General features: G+C 52.0%; 1 protein-coding gene across 1 annotated transcript in view; it reads right to left on the reverse strand.

Moving 5' to 3' along the window:
* Positions 1 to 14,212: 14,212 nt before the first annotated feature.
* Bmp7 (bone morphogenetic protein 7) overlaps positions 14,213 to 18,305 on the reverse strand; it is a 78,363-nt gene continuing 74,270 nt past the window's right edge. The window contains exon 7 of the mRNA XM_042276890.2: positions 14,213 to 16,183. Coding sequence (XP_042132824.1) covers positions 16,034 to 16,183 — 150 coding nt within the window. The 3' untranslated portion in view covers positions 14,213 to 16,033. The remainder of the gene's footprint in view (positions 16,184 to 18,305) is intronic.

Below are 18,305 nucleotides of genomic sequence, written 5' to 3' on the forward strand. Positions count from 1 at the left end.
CACACACACAGCTGTTGCCAAGATGAAACAGGACAACAGGTAGCATATGGCGCAGGCCCAGCCAGGCTGTCTGGGTGCTGGCCGCAGGCCTGGGCTGGAATGCCAGCCTCTGCTGTCTTGACGTCCTTCTGCTCTGACTCCCTGCAGCCATGGCCTGGCCCTGCATGCGCCTGTGGTGGCTTTTCCCCTCCCTGACTCACTTTCTTACTCCCCCGCCTCCCAAACACACGCCACAATCCCTGTGCCCCCTTCTGCAGCCAGCTGAGCTCCAGAGATGACTTGGCCCACCACAAACAGCACAGTCCCTCTGGTGTGGCTCATGCCAGCCCACACCCACACTCTGACCAGCCCCGGTTCTCCAGGAATGCCACACCTATGGCTGTCTCTTACCTGTAATAGGCAGACAAGAGACAGACAGATATCCTATGGGGTAAGCATCAGGATGGGTGTCTAGAGTCTGGCACAACCCCATACATGATCACCACAGGACAACTGTCAGCTATTTTGGGTACAGTTGTTGTCTAGGGGCAGCCTTTGGGTTCAGGCTTCACCCTCATGGAACTCCTGCATAAAATTCTTCTGTTTAGGATCTCATGTAGCCCTGGATGGCTTTGAACACACACTACAGCTAAGGATGTGGTAAACTACAGGTCCTCCCGCCTCGGTCTCCCGATTGCTGGGGTTGGGTGCATAGATCAGCGCTTGGTTTAACACTTCTAGTAAGGTCTTGAAATTCTCAATGGTCTCTAAACAAAAGGCCCCGAGTTCCCATTCAGCACTGGACGCTGCCGTCGTCTGTGCTCTTTGCTTAGCCCAGCTGGGCTTTTGAGAAATAAAAATGGTGATGTGAACAGACAGTAATGGAAGGCCAGAGCAGCCAGATGCGTGAAGCTTAGGGCTAACTGAGCACGCAGGTCCTCCACGCTTCCTCCACCACTGAGAATTTGTTTTCTTCGCTCATTTGTGGTGTGGTCTCATGTACCCCAGGCTGGACTCCGGCTCACTATGTAGCTGAGGGTGAATTTGAACTCCTGATCCCCCTGATCCCCCTGCCTCTCGCTCCCAAATGCTGAGATGTCGGGTGTGTGCCACCACGCTTGGTTTATTCCATTAAAAAATTTAAACCAGCTCATTCGCCTACCTGCATGGTGCCTAATTAATTCTCCCCAACATTACCGACCAGAACCAGGGCTCTGTCGGTTTTCTGCAGACTCTGTGTGACTGTCTCTACCTGTTGGACTCCATGAGGTGACAGTGGAGGGACACTGGAGCATGGTGCCTGGTCTACAACGCCTCGCCGTCAGCAAGAAGCTCAGCTCTTCAGGACTCTCCCCATTAAAGAGAATGGGGGTCCAAGCAGGTTCCTGGTCACCACCCCCCCAGCCTTACAGTGTGAGGCAGCTTATTGGCCCCTGCCTGTCCCCCTGCCTTGGCCAAGCCATAGATTTGGCTGGTCGTCTGTCCAGCAGCATCCCAGTACTCACCCAGGGGGAAGTACCATTGCTCGTGAGACAGGGACAATGGAGTGGGACCAGGGTTCGGAAAGGCTGGGGTCGGGGGAAGGATGCAGATGGGAAGCAGGCTGGGGAACTGGGCCCTCATTACCCTGGTCTCATTCAGCCGAACTTCCCTGAAGGTCAGTTGACGACCTCACTTCCATGTCTGGTGGCCACGGCTGATGAGCGTTAAAGAGGTGAGTTCCACCAAGGAACAGCAGAATAAAAATGGCAGTAATGACATCGTCCCTGCCGCGTGCACGCCAGTGGCCACACCGTGCGTGAAGCCTCTATCTTCCTTCTCCATCTTCCCCACAGCCCTGTGAAGCAAGTGCTATAATTAAACCCATTTTGCAGATGAGAACACCAAGGCTCTGAGAGGCAAAATAACACATCTAGTGAGTGGGTGAGGCTGGGACACAACCAGCTCAGCATCTTGGAAGTGGGCCTGCCTCCCCACCAGCTGCCCCGCCTCCAACCTTGTTCCCCCTGCTGGCTAGGTGCCCCCTCTCTAGGTGTCCATCTCCACAGTAGAGGATGTCTCCCCTAGGCAGGTCCGTTCAGGAAAGACAGTCTCCCGTCATGATTATCAGTGTGATAAATGGCATATCCATCCAAAGGGGGACTTGGGTGACACTCCCATCTACAACCCTCACTGTCCCCGCCTGTGATAGCAGGCCAGCCCAGTGCCCTGCCATTGACTGCGTCCCCCAGCCTCCTCCAGGTTGCCCCTCTCCAGCCCCAGCACCCATCTTGATCTCTGCATGCAGCTCTTGTTTGGACTGGAAGCTTTTAAAATGCTGTCTTATAATTACAGAGAATGTGCGGGCGGAGCGCACCAGGCCCTGCCCACTCTGCTGGCCCCAGCAATTTGGGTAATGATAGTCATGTGTGCCGTTTATCTTTGGGGTTTCCAGAAATACAGGGACTTTTCCAGACACTTGTGAGTGACTGCAATGAGTGGCCCAGTCCCTGTGGTCCGGGGAGGCTGTGGAGATACGGGCCCAGGGTGAGCATGCTATTCTCAGGGGGGCGCTCTGCAGGGAACTCCCAGCAAAGGCAGACAGTTCATCAGGGGGTGACCTCATGGTTCACCTGGAGAGAGGCTTTGTGCAACAGGGTTTCCTGAGATGCAATGCTCCTGTTTGAAAACCCACAGATCCTAGGTAAAGTAGAACACAGCGTCACCATAAGCATGAATTTTCTTTGCCTTTCTTCAAAGGGAATTATGTGAATTGTTAAAGAAAGTTAAAAACACAAAGAATGATAGGAAGAGAACAGAATGGGGCCACAGAATGTGGAATGTGGATGGCTGAGGCCCAGGGGACAGGAGGCCCAGGGGAAAGGGACTCCTCAGTCCCACTCCTTTGGAAATGCAGTGAGTACCAAGCTGCAGAGATGAGGCCCAGTGTTTCTAAAGCCAGGGTGACAGCAGTGACAGGCTGGCCTCCTGTGAGAGCAGGCTGAAGTCAGGTCACTGGGGACAAAGGTGAAGCCCCAGGTCCCAGGGAACCAGAGACCTAAGAGCGGACAGAAAGCGTGGGTATGGCAGCACTGTCAATGCAGGGGGGGGGGAGCAGGCTCGATGTCCACTGTCCTGTGACCTCAGCTCTCCCCAAGGACCTAAAGCTCTTCCTAGATGACCGCCTCAGGTCATCTATCAGCGATTTCTTTGGGGTTTGGCCTCTAAATCCCCCCCTCAAGCTAGTTTCTGCTCAGTCGCTTCCAGGTCCACTGAGCTGTGAGACTCCTCCCGTGGTGGACTTTCCAGTACTTCCTGCTCTCAGAGGACAGCTCGGAGTCACCTGAGAAGTCCCAGATCAGACTGGCCTGTGGTCACGTCTGCGGGGCATTGTCTGGATTGCTAGTTGGTGCAGGAGGGACCAAGTCCACACAGGGAGGAAATTGTAAAGTTTCCATCACTGTTTTCCAGCTGTGAGCTCAACAGATGTGTGGTGCATTCAGGCAGCTGGGATAAAATGCCGTTAGCTGGGAAGCTTACAAACAACAGAAAGTTGCTGCTCAGGGGCGGGGCTGTAGGTTCAAGGCCAAGAGGATGGCGGATCTGGGATCTGCTGGAAGCTGTTTCCTGGTTTAGACACAGAACCTTTGCTGTGTCCTCACTGATTTATGGGGCAAATGTTACCAATGGCCAGGGACTGAGCCAGGAGTTTCCAGGATTTGTTTTCTTTAGTTAGATTTAGTTATTTTACTTTACATGTATGAGTATTCCGCCTGTATGTATGTATGGGCACCATATGCTTACTTGGTGTTGGATCGTCTGGAACTGGAATTCTGGGTGGTTGTGAACCACTCACTGTGTGGGTGCTGGGAACAGAACCCAGTTCCTTTGAGAGAGCAATAAGTGTTCTTAACCACTGAAACAACCCTCCAGCCTTGTTTCCAGGTTCTTGGCCTCTTATTCAAAGAACTGGAAATGAGAGCTCACACAGATTTTCAAAATAAACAAGATTGAGTTCATTCAGAGCCAAGCGATGGTGCAGACGGTACAGGGATGAACTGTCAAGACTGACAGCAGCTACATGAGTGAGGGTAGTCAAGCACCCCATTATCATCCGGGGCATCCTTTCATAGGGTGCAAGAGAAGGAGGCTCTAGTAGTCATTTCATTAGAGGACACGGATTTTTACCTTACTGATCATGTGCTCAAACCAATTCTTGCCAGATCAGCCATTCTGTTCTTCATGTCCTAACACATCTATGCTTGAATGGAAACTGTCTAAATGTGATTGTTGCTAGGGGTGGAGAAATCCATGCTGTTGTTCAGAGGTAGGATTACATGTAGCCTGATGCAGGTGAGGCATTTAGAAGCTCTGAGATTGCTAGGCATATTATTTAGAGAGGGGTGTGTGTGCACAGCACATGCAGGTGAAGAAGCTAGGCTATCAAGTGTACTATTACAAGAGATATGTGTTTGTATAACCCAAACTAAGTGGAGGTCCACGGCTTCCAAACTGTCCTCTATGCTTGCTGTATAAAGACACTAATTCCAAAGACCATCTCTTGTACCATCATGTCACAGTCAGCATCAACTGTCAGCTTGACACAAACCTTGACAGTGAGGAAGGGGGAACCTCAACTGAAGGATTCTCCCCATCACATTGACCTGTGGGCGTGTCTTTGAGGGTCATTTCTCGATTACTGATTGATGTGGGAGGGCTCAACCCACTGTGGGGAGTGTCATCCCTAGGCATGTGGGTCTGCGCTGTATGAGAAGAGTGGCTGAGCAAGCCAGGGGGGGCAAGCCAGGGGGAGCAAGCCAGCAAGCACCAAGCCAGCAAGCACCAAGCCAGCAAGCACCAAGCCAGCAAGCACCAAGCCAGCAAGCACCAAGCCAGCAAGCACCACTGCTCCATGGCTTCCACTTCACTTTCTGCCTCCAGGTTCCTGCCTTCAGCTCTCGTGCCTTAGTTACCTTTCTATTGCTGTGAAGAGACACCATGACCAAGGAAACTTACAAAAGAAAGCATTTGATTGGGGGCTTGTATACAGTTTCAGAAGGTGAGTCTAGGACCATCGTGGTGGTGAGCATAGAGTCAGGCAGGCAGCCATGGTGCTGGAGAAGTCGCTGAGACCTTACATCTGACCCACAAGCATGAGCTGGGGAGGGGTGTACTAGCCAGGAATGGCCTGGACTACTGAAACCTCCAAGCCCACCCCCAGTGGCACACCTCCTCCAACAAGGCCACACCCCCTAATCCTTCCCAAACAGTTCCACCAACTTCAGACCTCCAAGCCCACCCCCAGTGGCACACCTCCTCCAACAAGGCCACACCCCCTAATCCTTCCCAAACAGTTCCACCAGCTTCAGAGGAAGCATTGAAATATGGGAGCCTATGAGAGCCATTCTCATCCAAACCACCACATCTGGCTTCCTTTGATAATGAACTGTGATTTGAAAGTATACCCAAACAAAACTTTTCCTAGTCAGCTTGCTTTTGGTCAGTGTTTTATCAGCAACCGCAACAGAAACCAAATCATGAGGACATGTCACCATAGGGTACAGATTTAGTCCAAGAATTTGGAGGACCACGGACATTCAGACCAGAGCAGTGGGGTCATATCTAAAGTAGCAAATGAAGAAAAAGCACAGAGTATGCAGTCAGTGTCATCTAAAGAGACCAGGAGAGGCAAAGAGCAGAGACAGAGGTGACTCCTTGGAGGGCTCAGGGCCCAGACTTTACGGCCTGGCAGCTTTCCAGTATGACTTTTCAAGATAGAACAACAAGCTTGCGCCCCCCTGAGAGTAGGGGTCAATGGTGAGAAACATCACAGCTCCTTTTTATTCTAAACTTCACGATAGAGCTGAAGTTTTTATTTAGCATTGAAATAAGAGCTAACAATGTGAGGACTGTTTTTTGTGGTAAGGAAGCAACAGATGTGGCACACAAGTCCAGCAGCCCAGGCTCACTTTCAGGTTGGGGTGGATTTGAATGCTCAAGGAATGTCACTGTATTGTGTCTCGGTTGCTGTGGCAAAACACCATGCCCGAGACAACTTATGTAAGAAAGGGTTTCTAATGGTTCCAGAAGGCCCATCATGGTGGCGACAGCCTGGAGGCAATCAGCAGGAACTGCATGTTGAAGGCCCGTACCTTGAACAGTGAGCACAGACAGAGGGTTTTAACTGAAAGCAGGTAAGGCTTTTTACTCTCACAGTCCACCCCCAGTGACACACTTCCTCCAGCAAGGCCACGCCATCTCAGCCTCCCCAAGCAGTGCCACCAACTGGGGACCAAGCGTGCACATGCCAGAGACTATGGGGACATCTCTCTTTCAAACCATTGCAGCTCCCCAGAGGGGTGGCAATGTTCTTCTGAAGGTCAGGTTTAGAGCCAAGCAAGCAGGAGCCTCAGAGGCCTGGAGGCTGGACCCAAGGTGTGTGGATGGATGATGGCTGAGGCTAAGCCAGGAAGACTCACAGGACCCAAGGAGCCCTGGGACTTAACTTGAAGGCTGAGGAAGCCGCTCGTGTCTTCTTGCTTAAGATGTATACACTTATACTATTTGATAAGCATGTTTTTCTTTTGTGCACATATTTTCACCTATATAGTTAGCTCGTTTTCACATTGTACAGATAGACGCTCACTGGAAATAGTCTTAATGTTACAGGTAACAAATGTGTCCAATATCCCTCCTGCCCAAGAGAACTAATGAGGTATATTGCCTTTCAGTATCTTCTCCATGTGTTTCGGTTTAGTGTTAACTTGTTTTGCTTTGTTTGGGGAGCGGGGTTTGAGACAGGATCTCATGTGGCTCAGACTGCTCTGGAACTCACTATGTAGCCAAGAATGACCTTGAACTCCTGACCCTCCTACTTTTAACTTCTGAGGCCTGGGATTACAGCCATGCACCCAATTCTAGCATCTTTTTCTGTACGGAATCTGGATGAGAGTAAAGGGTTCGGCCACAGGTGTCTAAGCAGGAGGCTTGTTGGGTCAAGTTGGCTTCAGGGGAATGGCAGGGCCAGGGCTGCCCAGAAAGAGGTTGGGTGGGAGGCCATGTAGAGGAGCCTGGACAGTGAAGCCCAGGGGTTCCACTGGGACATCCCAAGGTGCAGCTCACTGGACGGGTTTGGAGTTGGGGTGAAGAGTGTTTGAGGCTGATCTTAAGAGATTAGAGATGGAGGTGCCTCAGAAGTGGGGGGGGGGCAGCTTTGTCTTATGGACATCAATGGGCAAGTGAGACCTTACAAGAAGATGCCTATATGGCCAGAGGATGGCTCCAAAGACCAGAGCGAGCAGGGAGCCCTTGAAAGGTGTCATAAACCCTCATGAAGGCCTCTGGGCACACTTGTGACGTGCCCCAGCCAGGTGGATGCAGGTGAGCCCTGGACTGGCCAAGGCTAGAAAACTGGCCCAAAGAAGCCAGAGTCTGGGTCAGAGGGACTTCTGCAGGGCCCAGGGCAGTTGGAGGGACCCAGACCTGGGTCTCCGGAGGAGCTGGAAGCAAAGCAGAGAGGTTAAGTCGTAACTGTCTCAGTTTCCCAGTGGATGTTCACAGTGTACCCAGGGAAAGGGGATTCTGTAACCACAGGGCATGGGGGACGGTCACAGAGGTTCAAAGAGAGTTGGGAAGGGTCATCTCCATGGGCGTGAGCAGCGGAGAGAAGAAACACGGTCAGTGTCTGTGTCGGCAGGAAACAGGAAAGACACAAACTTCCACGGGGCCACCGCCCCAGCGGCAGAGAGACAGGTTCCTGCTTGTTCAGATCAGTCAAGAGTGCCCAGGAGTAAAACGCAGAGACAAGCTCATGACGTCAGCCTCCCTGCCCGTCTTACAGGTGTGAACACAGGCTCAGAGGGAGCACTCTCAGCCCAGTGTCCACAAACAAGAGCCCCCACGCTCACCCAGCTGCCTCCTGCTTGCCGCTTGACCAAGGGCACTTCCGGTCCCTCCTGGGAGCAATGAACAAATGCGCTCAGGAGAGAGGGTGGTCTCACCCGTATGTTCCACCAGGACTATGAGAGACTAGGCAGGATGCCTGGGTTCCCTGCCTCTCTCTAGTCACTGGGACAGTACTCAGTGTGGCCAGGCCACCTGTATCTAAAGTGTGACCATATTGTGTCAACCCAGTATGTCTTCACTTCTCTGTCCCAAACCCATTGAATAGTATTGCATGTGTGGAGAGCAGTGGGCAAAAGGAAGGTGATGGAGATGCAGACGGTGGTGGTGGTGATGGTGATGGTGGTGATGATGGTGCGGATGGCAGTGATGGTACTGAGGGTGATAATGGTGGTGGTGGTGGTGGTGGTGGTGGTGATGGTGGTGCTGATGGTGCTGATGATGGTGCGGATGGTGATAGTGGTGGTGGTGGTGGTGGTGGTGGTGGTGGTGGTGGTGGTGGTGGTGGTGGTGATGATGATGGTGATGGTGCTGCTGGTGGTGGTGGTGGTGGTGATGTCAGGGCTGGCAGTGGTAGGCATATTGACGATGGCAGTAAATGTGATGGTGCTGATTATGTTGTTAGCTCCACACTTGCTCTGTGCTCACTCTGAACCAGGCACACCTCTGAGCACTGAACATATAACTTATCTAGTCCTTCCACCTTTCTGTGAGGTTCAAAACCGTTTCCACACATGAGAACCAAAGCAGATTAAGGAGCTCGCCCAAGGTCCCATAGACAGTAAATGTGGTAGGGATAGAAACTCAGGCAGCTTGTGTGCTCAGTCAGATGCCATCAAATTTGAAGCTGACTGCAGTAGCAGGGAGGCTGAGGCAGGAGACTGGTAAGTTTGAAGCTACATCATTGGACTCTGTGATATAGTAAGTCAAAGGAGTAAGTTAGAGGTGGAGGATGAAACTTGTTGAATTATAAAACAACACAGAAAAGGGATGGGGAAAATACCCATAGGCAAGTCTAACAAATGTCCACAACGTCCAGGAGGAAGAGCGCGGCTTTCTGGGGAGTCTCTCCTCTTCCTGTGTGCCCTTCTTTATTTCCAAATCATGGCTAGGGAAAACCAAATGAGGTCAAGAGGAAATGCTGCAGGTGAGCCAGCTACAGCCAGGAGATGCCGTGGGCGTGGTGCTGAGGGTAAGCATCCCTAACCAACACAGCTGGATGAAGGCTGCACTCTGAGTCAGTCCCCGGATGTCCCTTGACCTCACAGCCCCAGCTGTGTGGGCAGGACTGTAAAATGGCTCAAGGTGCCTGTCACATACCAGGTGCGCCTTCTCTAGGTTGCCGACATCATACTGCACAGGCAGGTGCCAAACCTGATGGGCTATTTATACCCCTTGGAATGTCATCAAGACAGCGGATACTAAGATCTGCCGTTCATCAGGGGCTCCCAGCCACTTCTCCATCTGGGCCCCATAACTCCATGAGGACCTGCTCAGCATTATCAGCAGGCCACTCCAGAGATAAGCAGCCTTAACTCGCCCCACTAATGGTATTATTTTAGGGACCACTCAAAGGATAGGCCGGAATGGAGGCCCAGGTCACCTGTCACTCTCTCCATCACCAACACTCTGAACAGGTCAAACAAAGACCAGCACTTGTGTGAGCAGGGTGGGGGTGGGGGGCCACTGGAGAGAATTCCCAAGCTGAAAACAGCCCCTCCCAAAAGGCAGCTGGGAAAAGAATGTGCTCAGAATGCCTCCGCCTCTCACAACACTCCGTGGTGAACAACTCCCAGGCCACAGTCAGGGTAGCCTTACAGGGTGGAGACACAAAGCTCCTACCACGCAACTCTGGGTTGAGGGGACATGTTAAAGCCTGCTCAGACAGACCTCTGGCCGTCTCTGGATTCTCTTAGGAAGGGTCAGAGCTCAAATGTGTAATTCTCTGCCGATTGAAACCATTTTATGCAACACAACTGTTAGTTAAACTGAACATCCGCCACCAAAGGTCAGGTATGAAGGTAGAGACCTCTGAGCTCATGGTGACCAGGCTCCTTGCCCTCAGCCTCCACCATCATCCCACGGCCTCCACCACACTCACGTAAATTGTCTTTGGGATTATTTAGTCTGTTATCCATGGCTTGCTTATGCCATTAAACAATGACGTGAGTTTGGGCAAACAGACGGCTGAGGTCAGATGTATTACTCTTAGCATTCCCAGTCGCTTCCTTTCCTACAAGAAGCAGAGGAAACAGCTACAGTGTGGAATGAAGGCCATGGCTCCCTCAGAATTCATCCTGGGCACACCTGAGAAACGGCACTGGTGACCCCCAAACATTGCTCAGTACCGCCAGAACTGCAGAACAAAATCCCACTGAGTTGTCTAGCCTTGACAGGGAGGGGAAGGCTCAAGAGACCAGTGCTAAGGCTCCCTCCAAGGTCACATGACTAGTTGGATCAGTGCCCACATCTCCTGACTCCTAGTCTCTTATTAACATCTAATTATCAAAACACATCCAGTCAGCTGTGCTATGTGCCGAGAGCTTCCAAGCGGTAACACAATGGATAGCATCCGTGGCCATCAGTGGCCTCTGGGCCGGCACCCCTGCTCCTTCAGTCCATGGAGCTGAAAGCTCTGTGCCCTTGACCCAAGGTTGGCTCACCGACAGGGCTTGCTGTGAATGACAAGAGATGTTCTGGTCATCCCTATCAAGGAATTCCAAGGGCATCAGAAACTGTGCTGGGTCATGCACCTAATCTTTCTTCTTATTATTATTAGTATTTATAGGTTACTAACTATTATTTTGCGTTGGGCATTTTGCATGCATGTCTGTATATACATGCATGCAGTGCCTGAGAAGGCCAGAAGAGGGCATCAGATCCCATGGAACTTGAGTAACACACAGTTTTGAGAGCTCACGTAGGTGCTGGGATTTGGACCCTGCCTTCTGCAAGAGCAGCCCACTGCCCTTAACTGCTGATTCATCTCTCCAGCCTTTTGCTGATCATTTTTAGGAGACTTTGGCAGTGTATGCGTGTGTGTGTGTGTGGGGGGGGGCAGTTTAAACGACTGCACCCAGCTCATCAGAAGGCACCCCTGTCCTCTGCTCTGACCCTGCTTTTCACATTGACCGTGCCCACTTCCCTCCACCCACCTCTGAAGGCCCTAGCTTGAGTAGACCTTTCCTCCTTCTGGGACCCCTGGTAACTCCTGTGAGACCTTGCTGGTGTCTGACTTTTTCCTTGATGGCTCATCGTTCACCTGCAAAGAGCTTGTCCTGCCCAGGACAGCACCTAAGGCCCACAGACTCTAAGAATGTCCTTGATGAGTGACACGTGATAGATGCCCTACTCTATCCCTTGGCCACAGGATCTGTGGAGCCCCAGGCAAAATAAAAATATGGGGCACTTGTCCACAAACATTAATCACTTCAAGCCGGCCACAGCAAAACACATAATTACACTCAGGGCCCTTTGGAGGGTGGAGCCTGTGTCCTGGCTGAATGGTGGGTAGGACCGGACTTGAGGTGGGCCAGTAGAGCTGGGAGGGTAATTTCTGGGTGTGACTCGGCCACCATGTTTCATCTGAGCTGATCACAGAGTCAGGGCCTTGTCCTGGTAATTCGGAGGACTTCAGGAGTCAGGGAGCACCAGAGTTGATGCCGTGGGGACAGCATGGTCCTCCTGCCAGGTGCACTCTGCCTCCATCCAAGCAGCTGTCGAAACAGCCCTGGAGAGCAGAGTGTTTTCCTCTTCTATTTTTATTTCCTCAAATCTGGGACCAAAAGAGGCCAGCGCCAGAGTGCTAAAGGGTCTGAGCCAGGAGAATGGGACTCGCAGGCCAATCGGAAATGTCTGAGGAGGTCGTCACGCATGTCTTTGGCAGGGGCAGACCTAAATATGGGTTGGGACCAGCCAACCTGACAATGCTGAGTCCTAGAAGAGACTAAGGCTGGCCAAAGCTGTCAGCACGAACTCCCTGGAGGTGTTTTCCAGTGACATCATCAACAGTACCCCGCTAGGGCGTTATTTTATTGGTGCTGTGTGTGAAGTTGTGCAGGGCCCCATCGGGAAAGACGACCAGTCCCATGACAACTAGGGCCTGTGCTGCTTCCACCCCCGAAGCCTGGATCCAATGCGGCCCTTAGGCTTGTCTTGAGCTTGTTCAAGTGCCAAGGGCTACTCTTTATGTCCTGAGCAGCCAGGCTCCAGACAGAGCCGTTAGGAGCAGGCCCCCCGGCGCCCCTCCTAGGCCCATCAAGGAGCTGGGCAATGGATGACGTTCTAGAGGATCTGGGGTGATAAATAAGCATTCTAACTGTCTCGGTGGGAACCCTGGATTCAGCACAGCCCTGGGATGTGCATCGTGCCTTTTCTTGATTGACAGACACTTCAATGTCCATGCAGCGCCTGTGGGTTCCTGATGTGAGCGATGACACAGCATTCCAAGAGGCTCGCAAGAACTCTGCCATCTGTCACACAGGCCCTCCTGGAACATGGCGGGCATTGTTCCCAAAGAGAGGGCCTCCTGAATGTAGGGTCAAGGCTGCTAAGTAGTGTGTAAGAAAGTGAGCTGTGTTGGCCCCAGGAAACCGACACCAATCTTCCACACACACACACACACACACACACACACACACACACACACACAAAACAAAACAACAACAACAACAACAAAAAAAAAAAAAACCTGCAGAGGCAAGGACAATGTGCCCATGAGAGACTCCTCCAGAGGGGACGCCAATGTTCCTGTGAGAGGTCCTCCAGAGGGGACCCCGTGGCACCGACACCCCTCCCTGCTCCCACAGTGTCCACCAGGCCAGGGGAGAAGGGAGGGACCACAATGGGTAAGTTGCTTGCTCAGGTCAGCAGTCATGGGGAATCCAGGTCAAGGCCACGTCCAGAGGTGCAGAGCCTCAAACAGTCTGGAAGCAGGAGGGAGCCTCCATGCTGAGCGTGCAGTTCAGAAACTCAGCCTGGATTCAAAGCCGGGAGTCAGTAACCCTACTTCCTAAACAGCCCCAGGAAATTCCAACTCTGGGGAGCCTGGGTTTCAGAAACGGTTAACTGGAGGGCTTTAAGAAAGGTCTGTCACTTGTTGGTGCCCAGTATTAAACAGCACTTGGCAGAGGTGGAAGCCAAGACAGTGGGAAGGGGAGAGGAGGTAAGTACATCTGGTCTACCACACATGGCCACAGGGTCTGCCGAGGGCTGTGGGAACAGGGCCCTCTTACGACAAACATAAAAGCTACTTGCCTGTCCTGAAGCTCAGAGTAGCTTTCATTTTCTTATTCCTTCTGGGACTTGGGCACACATAGATGTTCATCTGCCATTTTTAAAATGTCAGCTGACCTCGCCCCTTTGCGGAAGAGGCAACGGAGTGTGGTGGTGACTGGGGCGCTGGCATCTCTGGTCAGCTAGGAACAGCACCCATGGAGGAACCAGGTGGCCCACTCTGTCGACTGCTCAAGAGAAACCCGAACTTCGGATTTGCAAAAACATATTGGCAACGAATTTGTGTTTTTAAAAATGTGTAAACACCCGTGGGGGTGGGGTTGAGAGGATAAGGCACATCTGGGAGGCCACATCTGGACCTCCGGTTTGTGGCTCTGGTCTTCAGCCTGGAAAACAGAACAAAAGCTAAATTGTCAGGACAGTGACAGCAGGGGTTTAGAAACTGCAGGGGCTGGAATGTGTTAGGAGCGGTCGCTGGGTCTGAGTCAACAGGGGAAGACAGAGCAGCCTGTCCAAGTGTCGGCTGGGATTCTAGAAACATCCATCAGGTGACCTTAGTGCACACTTCAAAGACAGATGGAGCCAGATGAGCGCTGCTCCAAGCTTGGTGGGGCCCACACCCTATCCAGGCCTGTGGTGGGCCACCTACCTCCACAGCTGGCCTGCAAGAGCAGCCCCCAACTGTCCGGGTGACGGGCACTGAATGACGCCAGCTGTGAGGCCAGTGTTGCTTTCAAGTTTGGGGTATACACCCCCCTTTCCTCTCTTGTGCCTCTCTTTTATTGGGATGACTAAATCCTTGACTATGTTAGCAGTAAACACAGCTAATTTACCCCCTACCTCTTTGAAGCAGCTGCTGACAGCTGGGCTGTAATTCAATCACGGATCCTTGCCATCCAGCCTACCAAACTCCCATTTGTTGTTGGGTTCGGCTCTCCTGCTTGGAGCCCCATGCAGCTGCACCAAATATTGACGAGCACCCGCTTCCCCCGGGCCTGGATGATAAACATCCCATTAACAGTAGAGATCAAGGTCGCAGGTTCTCAGCAGATGAAACTCCAATGTCCAGGAGTCCAGGGGTGAGGGGAAAGGCAGAAATACACACATGGGTCTGACAACCAGAACCAAACGTCTCCTTTTATTGCAAAGTCAAACCCCTTTTTCCTCTATTTATACAGATTTTCCACTAAGGACCACTTTATTGGACAGCTATGGGTACATCGGTCCGACTCTTAATAAATAGTCTTAAATAAGAAAACAAACAGATTGAAGGAAAGCGACCCCATTGTCCTCCATGAGGAGCCTGAAGAACTTCAGATGGAAATAAATAATTTCTTTGTCTTGTCACAATTATTTACACATTTAAATGTACAAAAGACACTGACTGCGGACGGACTAGGGCCATGAGTAGTAAAATGTGTACCATGAGGGAGTCACACACAAAGCCCCAGATCTGCCAACACACAAAACAAATTACAAGAAGAAATGTTCTTTCCTCCATTGACCAGGCAGAGTAGAGGCTGCAGCCCAAGCTACTGAAGAAGAAAAATTAAAAAAATAATAATAATAATAACAGAAGAGAACCCAGTGTTTCTAGGATCACAGACATAGAGAACTGGTTCCCCACGTGACCAGACGCTACAGGGCCATGGGTCCCACCTGGCTAACCCCATGTTTTGTGTGGATGCAGGAAACATTGGCAGACAGTCCAGCCCTTGCCACAGCCTTGCATTGAAGCTAGGAGCTGGTGCATGATGGTTAGGGCATCACAGACCCAGGTAGAGTGGGCTCGCTTGAGCCATGACATGACAGAAATGCCACCTGGGGCGGGAAGCATGGTTAGGAGGGTGCCTCTAAGTCCTTCTAAGTCCAGTGCAACCCTGAACCCAATCTCCCTCAAACTGAGGAACCAATTTGTTACAGGGCCTTCTGATGGGGGTTGAGAGTGAGGAACGGCAGCCATATGGTGTGTGACCAGAGAGGCCTTATTTACAGGACACTGCCCCGAAAACCTGCACCCGTGGGCTTTGGGCATGCCCGTGCTTCCTCACATAGGGGGTGGAGTGCAAGCTTTCCCACCCTCTGTCTTGTTTACTTTGAATTTCCTCATTATTTCCTAGCACAGGGCAGGAATTGGGGCCGAGGGGCTGGCAGAGCCATTCCAAAGTCTGTGTGTGTTTCACACATGCGTGCGTGCGTGCGTGCGTGCGTGCCTCCCTCCTTCTCCACCCCAACATACCTCTTTGAGGCCAGTACTCCCTGCCTCTTCTGAGCAGACATCCCTCCTTCCCCTCCCTACACGGTGGATTTGGGCAGTTTTGGGTAAACACTGGGCCCTGCAGCCTCAGAAGGAAACCAAATGAAAAGGAGGGGGCCTCCCCAGCCTCCCCAGGCCCGGCTTCTGTTTATGAAGTCAGAATAAACCAAGGAATGGGGATAAATTGTTTAGGAAAATATATCTGTAACATCCTAACCATTTTCATTCATGGGTTTTATTGTGACATGTTGTTACAGGGACTTCTGCCTGGTTTTCCTTCAGCACAGACGTAAGCGCTCACCCTGGTTGGGCCTTTCCTCCTGCTGCAGCGGATGGCCTGGCTGAAGGACACTCGCAATTAGCCCTCAAGGACTCACAGAGCGCCACAGGGGCCATGTGGCCAACAGTCTCATTCTTGGAAGGTATTTTTCCTGCTGGATATTGCCTGTGGCAGCTTGTAGGATCTTGTCCATAATGTGCCAGAATTAAAGCCTGCTTGCCAGCCACCGGGCGCTCAGGTTTCTCATGCCTTATGTATTTCCAGTTGGGGAGGTGAGGGGAAGGCTCAGGAGAGGTGGCTGATCTGTTCGCTTCTCGCCAAGGTGGGCAGTGAGAGACTAAAGGTGAGACACCACAGATCTGGAACAAAGTGGCCCCAAAGGGTCAGGCTCTCAGAAGAGGCTAGTGGCAGCCGCAGGCCCGGACCACCATGTTCCGGTACTTCTTCAGGATGACATTGGAGCTGTCGTCAAAGTACAGGACGGATATAGCGTTGAGCTGGGTGGGTGCACAGCAAGGCTTAGGTACCGTGTCCGGGTTGATGAAGTGAACCTGCAGCCACCAACAGAAATCACGGTGAGAGGCGGTGAGGCCTTCTGTGGGCTTCTACAGTTCTCCAAAGAACGTCTACTGTCTGGCTAAGATGACCATAAATGACAGGTGAGCATGTCATGACCCAGCTCAGCTCAGGACTCGCTTCCACTGTGCGCGTGAAGGAACCAGGACCCACAGTCTTCCCGCACGTATCTAATGCGGGAGAGACAGCTTGGGCTCCAAACGGAAGACCTCCCTGACTGCTGCCCATTCAAAAAGCAGTCTGTCTGAAGGGATGGGCTGTGGCTCAGAGGCAGAGTGCTTGCTGAGCACACACAAGGTCCTAGGTTCCATCCCCAGCACCATGACAATGACAGAGAGGGCTGTTTTGCTCACAGGCACTTGCACACCACACAGGGGTTCAGACAAGAGAAAACTCAAACGCCTTGCAGTTACCATGTAAGTACCATTGACAAGCAAAGTCAACCTGGAGTAGGCAGCAGGGATTAGGGAGGAGTGGAGCAAACCGAAGGGAGAGGCCACTGCTCATCCAGGCTGACCCCAGCCCAGCTGACCCCAGCCCAGCTGACTAGTCCGTGTCATTAGGTGAAATCAGTGCTTAACATAGGCCAGAGATTCAATTCTCATGTTTGTTTAGATAGGGGCTCTTATATCCCAGGGCTGGCCTTGAACTTGCTGTGGAGCCAAAGATGATCCTGAACTTCATATCATCTAGCTTCTGCCTCCTGAGTGCTGGGTTGAAATGACAGACCTAAACCACCACACCCAGTTTATTCACAACTAGGATGCCCCAGAGAAGGATTTACCCCTGGTCCACGTGGACCACAGAGGCCTCCTCCCTCCAGCACTGGGTACTTCCATGGTGAAATGCTAAGGGAGGAGGCTGTGCCCCTACCCCTGGGCCAGGAAGGCAGTGGTGAAGGATGCTGGAGAAGGGCCCTGAAGCCACAGGACAGGACACAGCACCTTCCGGGTGTTCAGAGCAGATCCGATAAGGCGCACTGGCAGAGCACGAGGTCCAGGCAGCCCATTCCGTCCCTGGCTGCAGACTCCATCCCAAATGCAGTTTTGGAGTTTATAGTCCAGGGGGAGGGAAAATATTGAAAAATCACTACTTAAAGACACCCCTTGCTAGCCGGGTGCTAGTGGTGCATGTCTTTAATCCCAGCACTCGGGAGGCAGAGGCAGGCAGATGTCTGAATTCAAGGCCAGCCTGGGCTACAGAGCAAGTTCCAGGACAGCCAGGGAAACCTTGTGTCAAAAAAAAAAAAAAAAAAAAGATATTTCTTGCAGCTGATCTTGGGGTGCAGGCCTGTAATTCCAGCTACTCAGAGTCTAAGGCAGGAGGGCCACAAGGTCACAGTGAGATCAAGACCAGGCCAGAAAGTGAAACCTAAGGCCTAGGGATACACCTTATGGTAGAGAGTTTGCCGAACATGCATGGGGCTTTGGGGTCCAGCCTCTTAACCATAAAACAAGTGCAGGAGGAAAAGAGAGAGAAAGGAAGAGGGAGGACGGAGTGGTGGGGGCCCTTCCTCTGCCACAGGGTAAAGCTTGGACTAAATGAGGGCATGAGTGAGCTTTCTGTTCAGGACTTACAAGTTTGGCATGGGTTAAACATAAATCTAAATAACAAACAGGACTTCGAGGAAGAGGATCATGTGGTGAGCTCTTTGGCACCAGAATTCAAACCAGCATGGATGATTGGTTGTCGAGAGAAGGCCAGACAACATCCACCGCAGAGAGCAAGGCCGCCTTGGGCCTGGGTAGAGCAGCATCAGCTGGAGGCTTCCTGCACCAGCATGGGCTCAGAGCACCCTCCCAGCACTCGGCTCTTCCCAGTGACCCACAGAGGGCTGACCTGAATCAGCAGCTGCCTCCTGCCCTCCTCCCTTTCATCCACTCCCCCCCTCTGAAACTCTCATCTGCTCAGATGACCATTTCCTCCCATGGTCAGGAAAGCCCAAGGTCAAGAATACGGAGCTGTCTCCTGCCGTGCCCCCAGCCCCCGGCACACAGCAGACAATCAACAGAACAAAGCCTCTCAAATTACTGAACCTTCATGTCCAACTTCAAAGCTGGGAAAGAAAGGGGGCTGTGGTCCTGACAAACTGAAGTC

This window comes from Peromyscus maniculatus, chromosome 4 (assembly GCF_049852395.1).
Source record: "Peromyscus maniculatus bairdii isolate BWxNUB_F1_BW_parent chromosome 4, HU_Pman_BW_mat_3.1, whole genome shotgun sequence".
Lineage (NCBI taxonomy): Eukaryota > Metazoa > Chordata > Mammalia > Rodentia > Cricetidae > Peromyscus > Peromyscus maniculatus.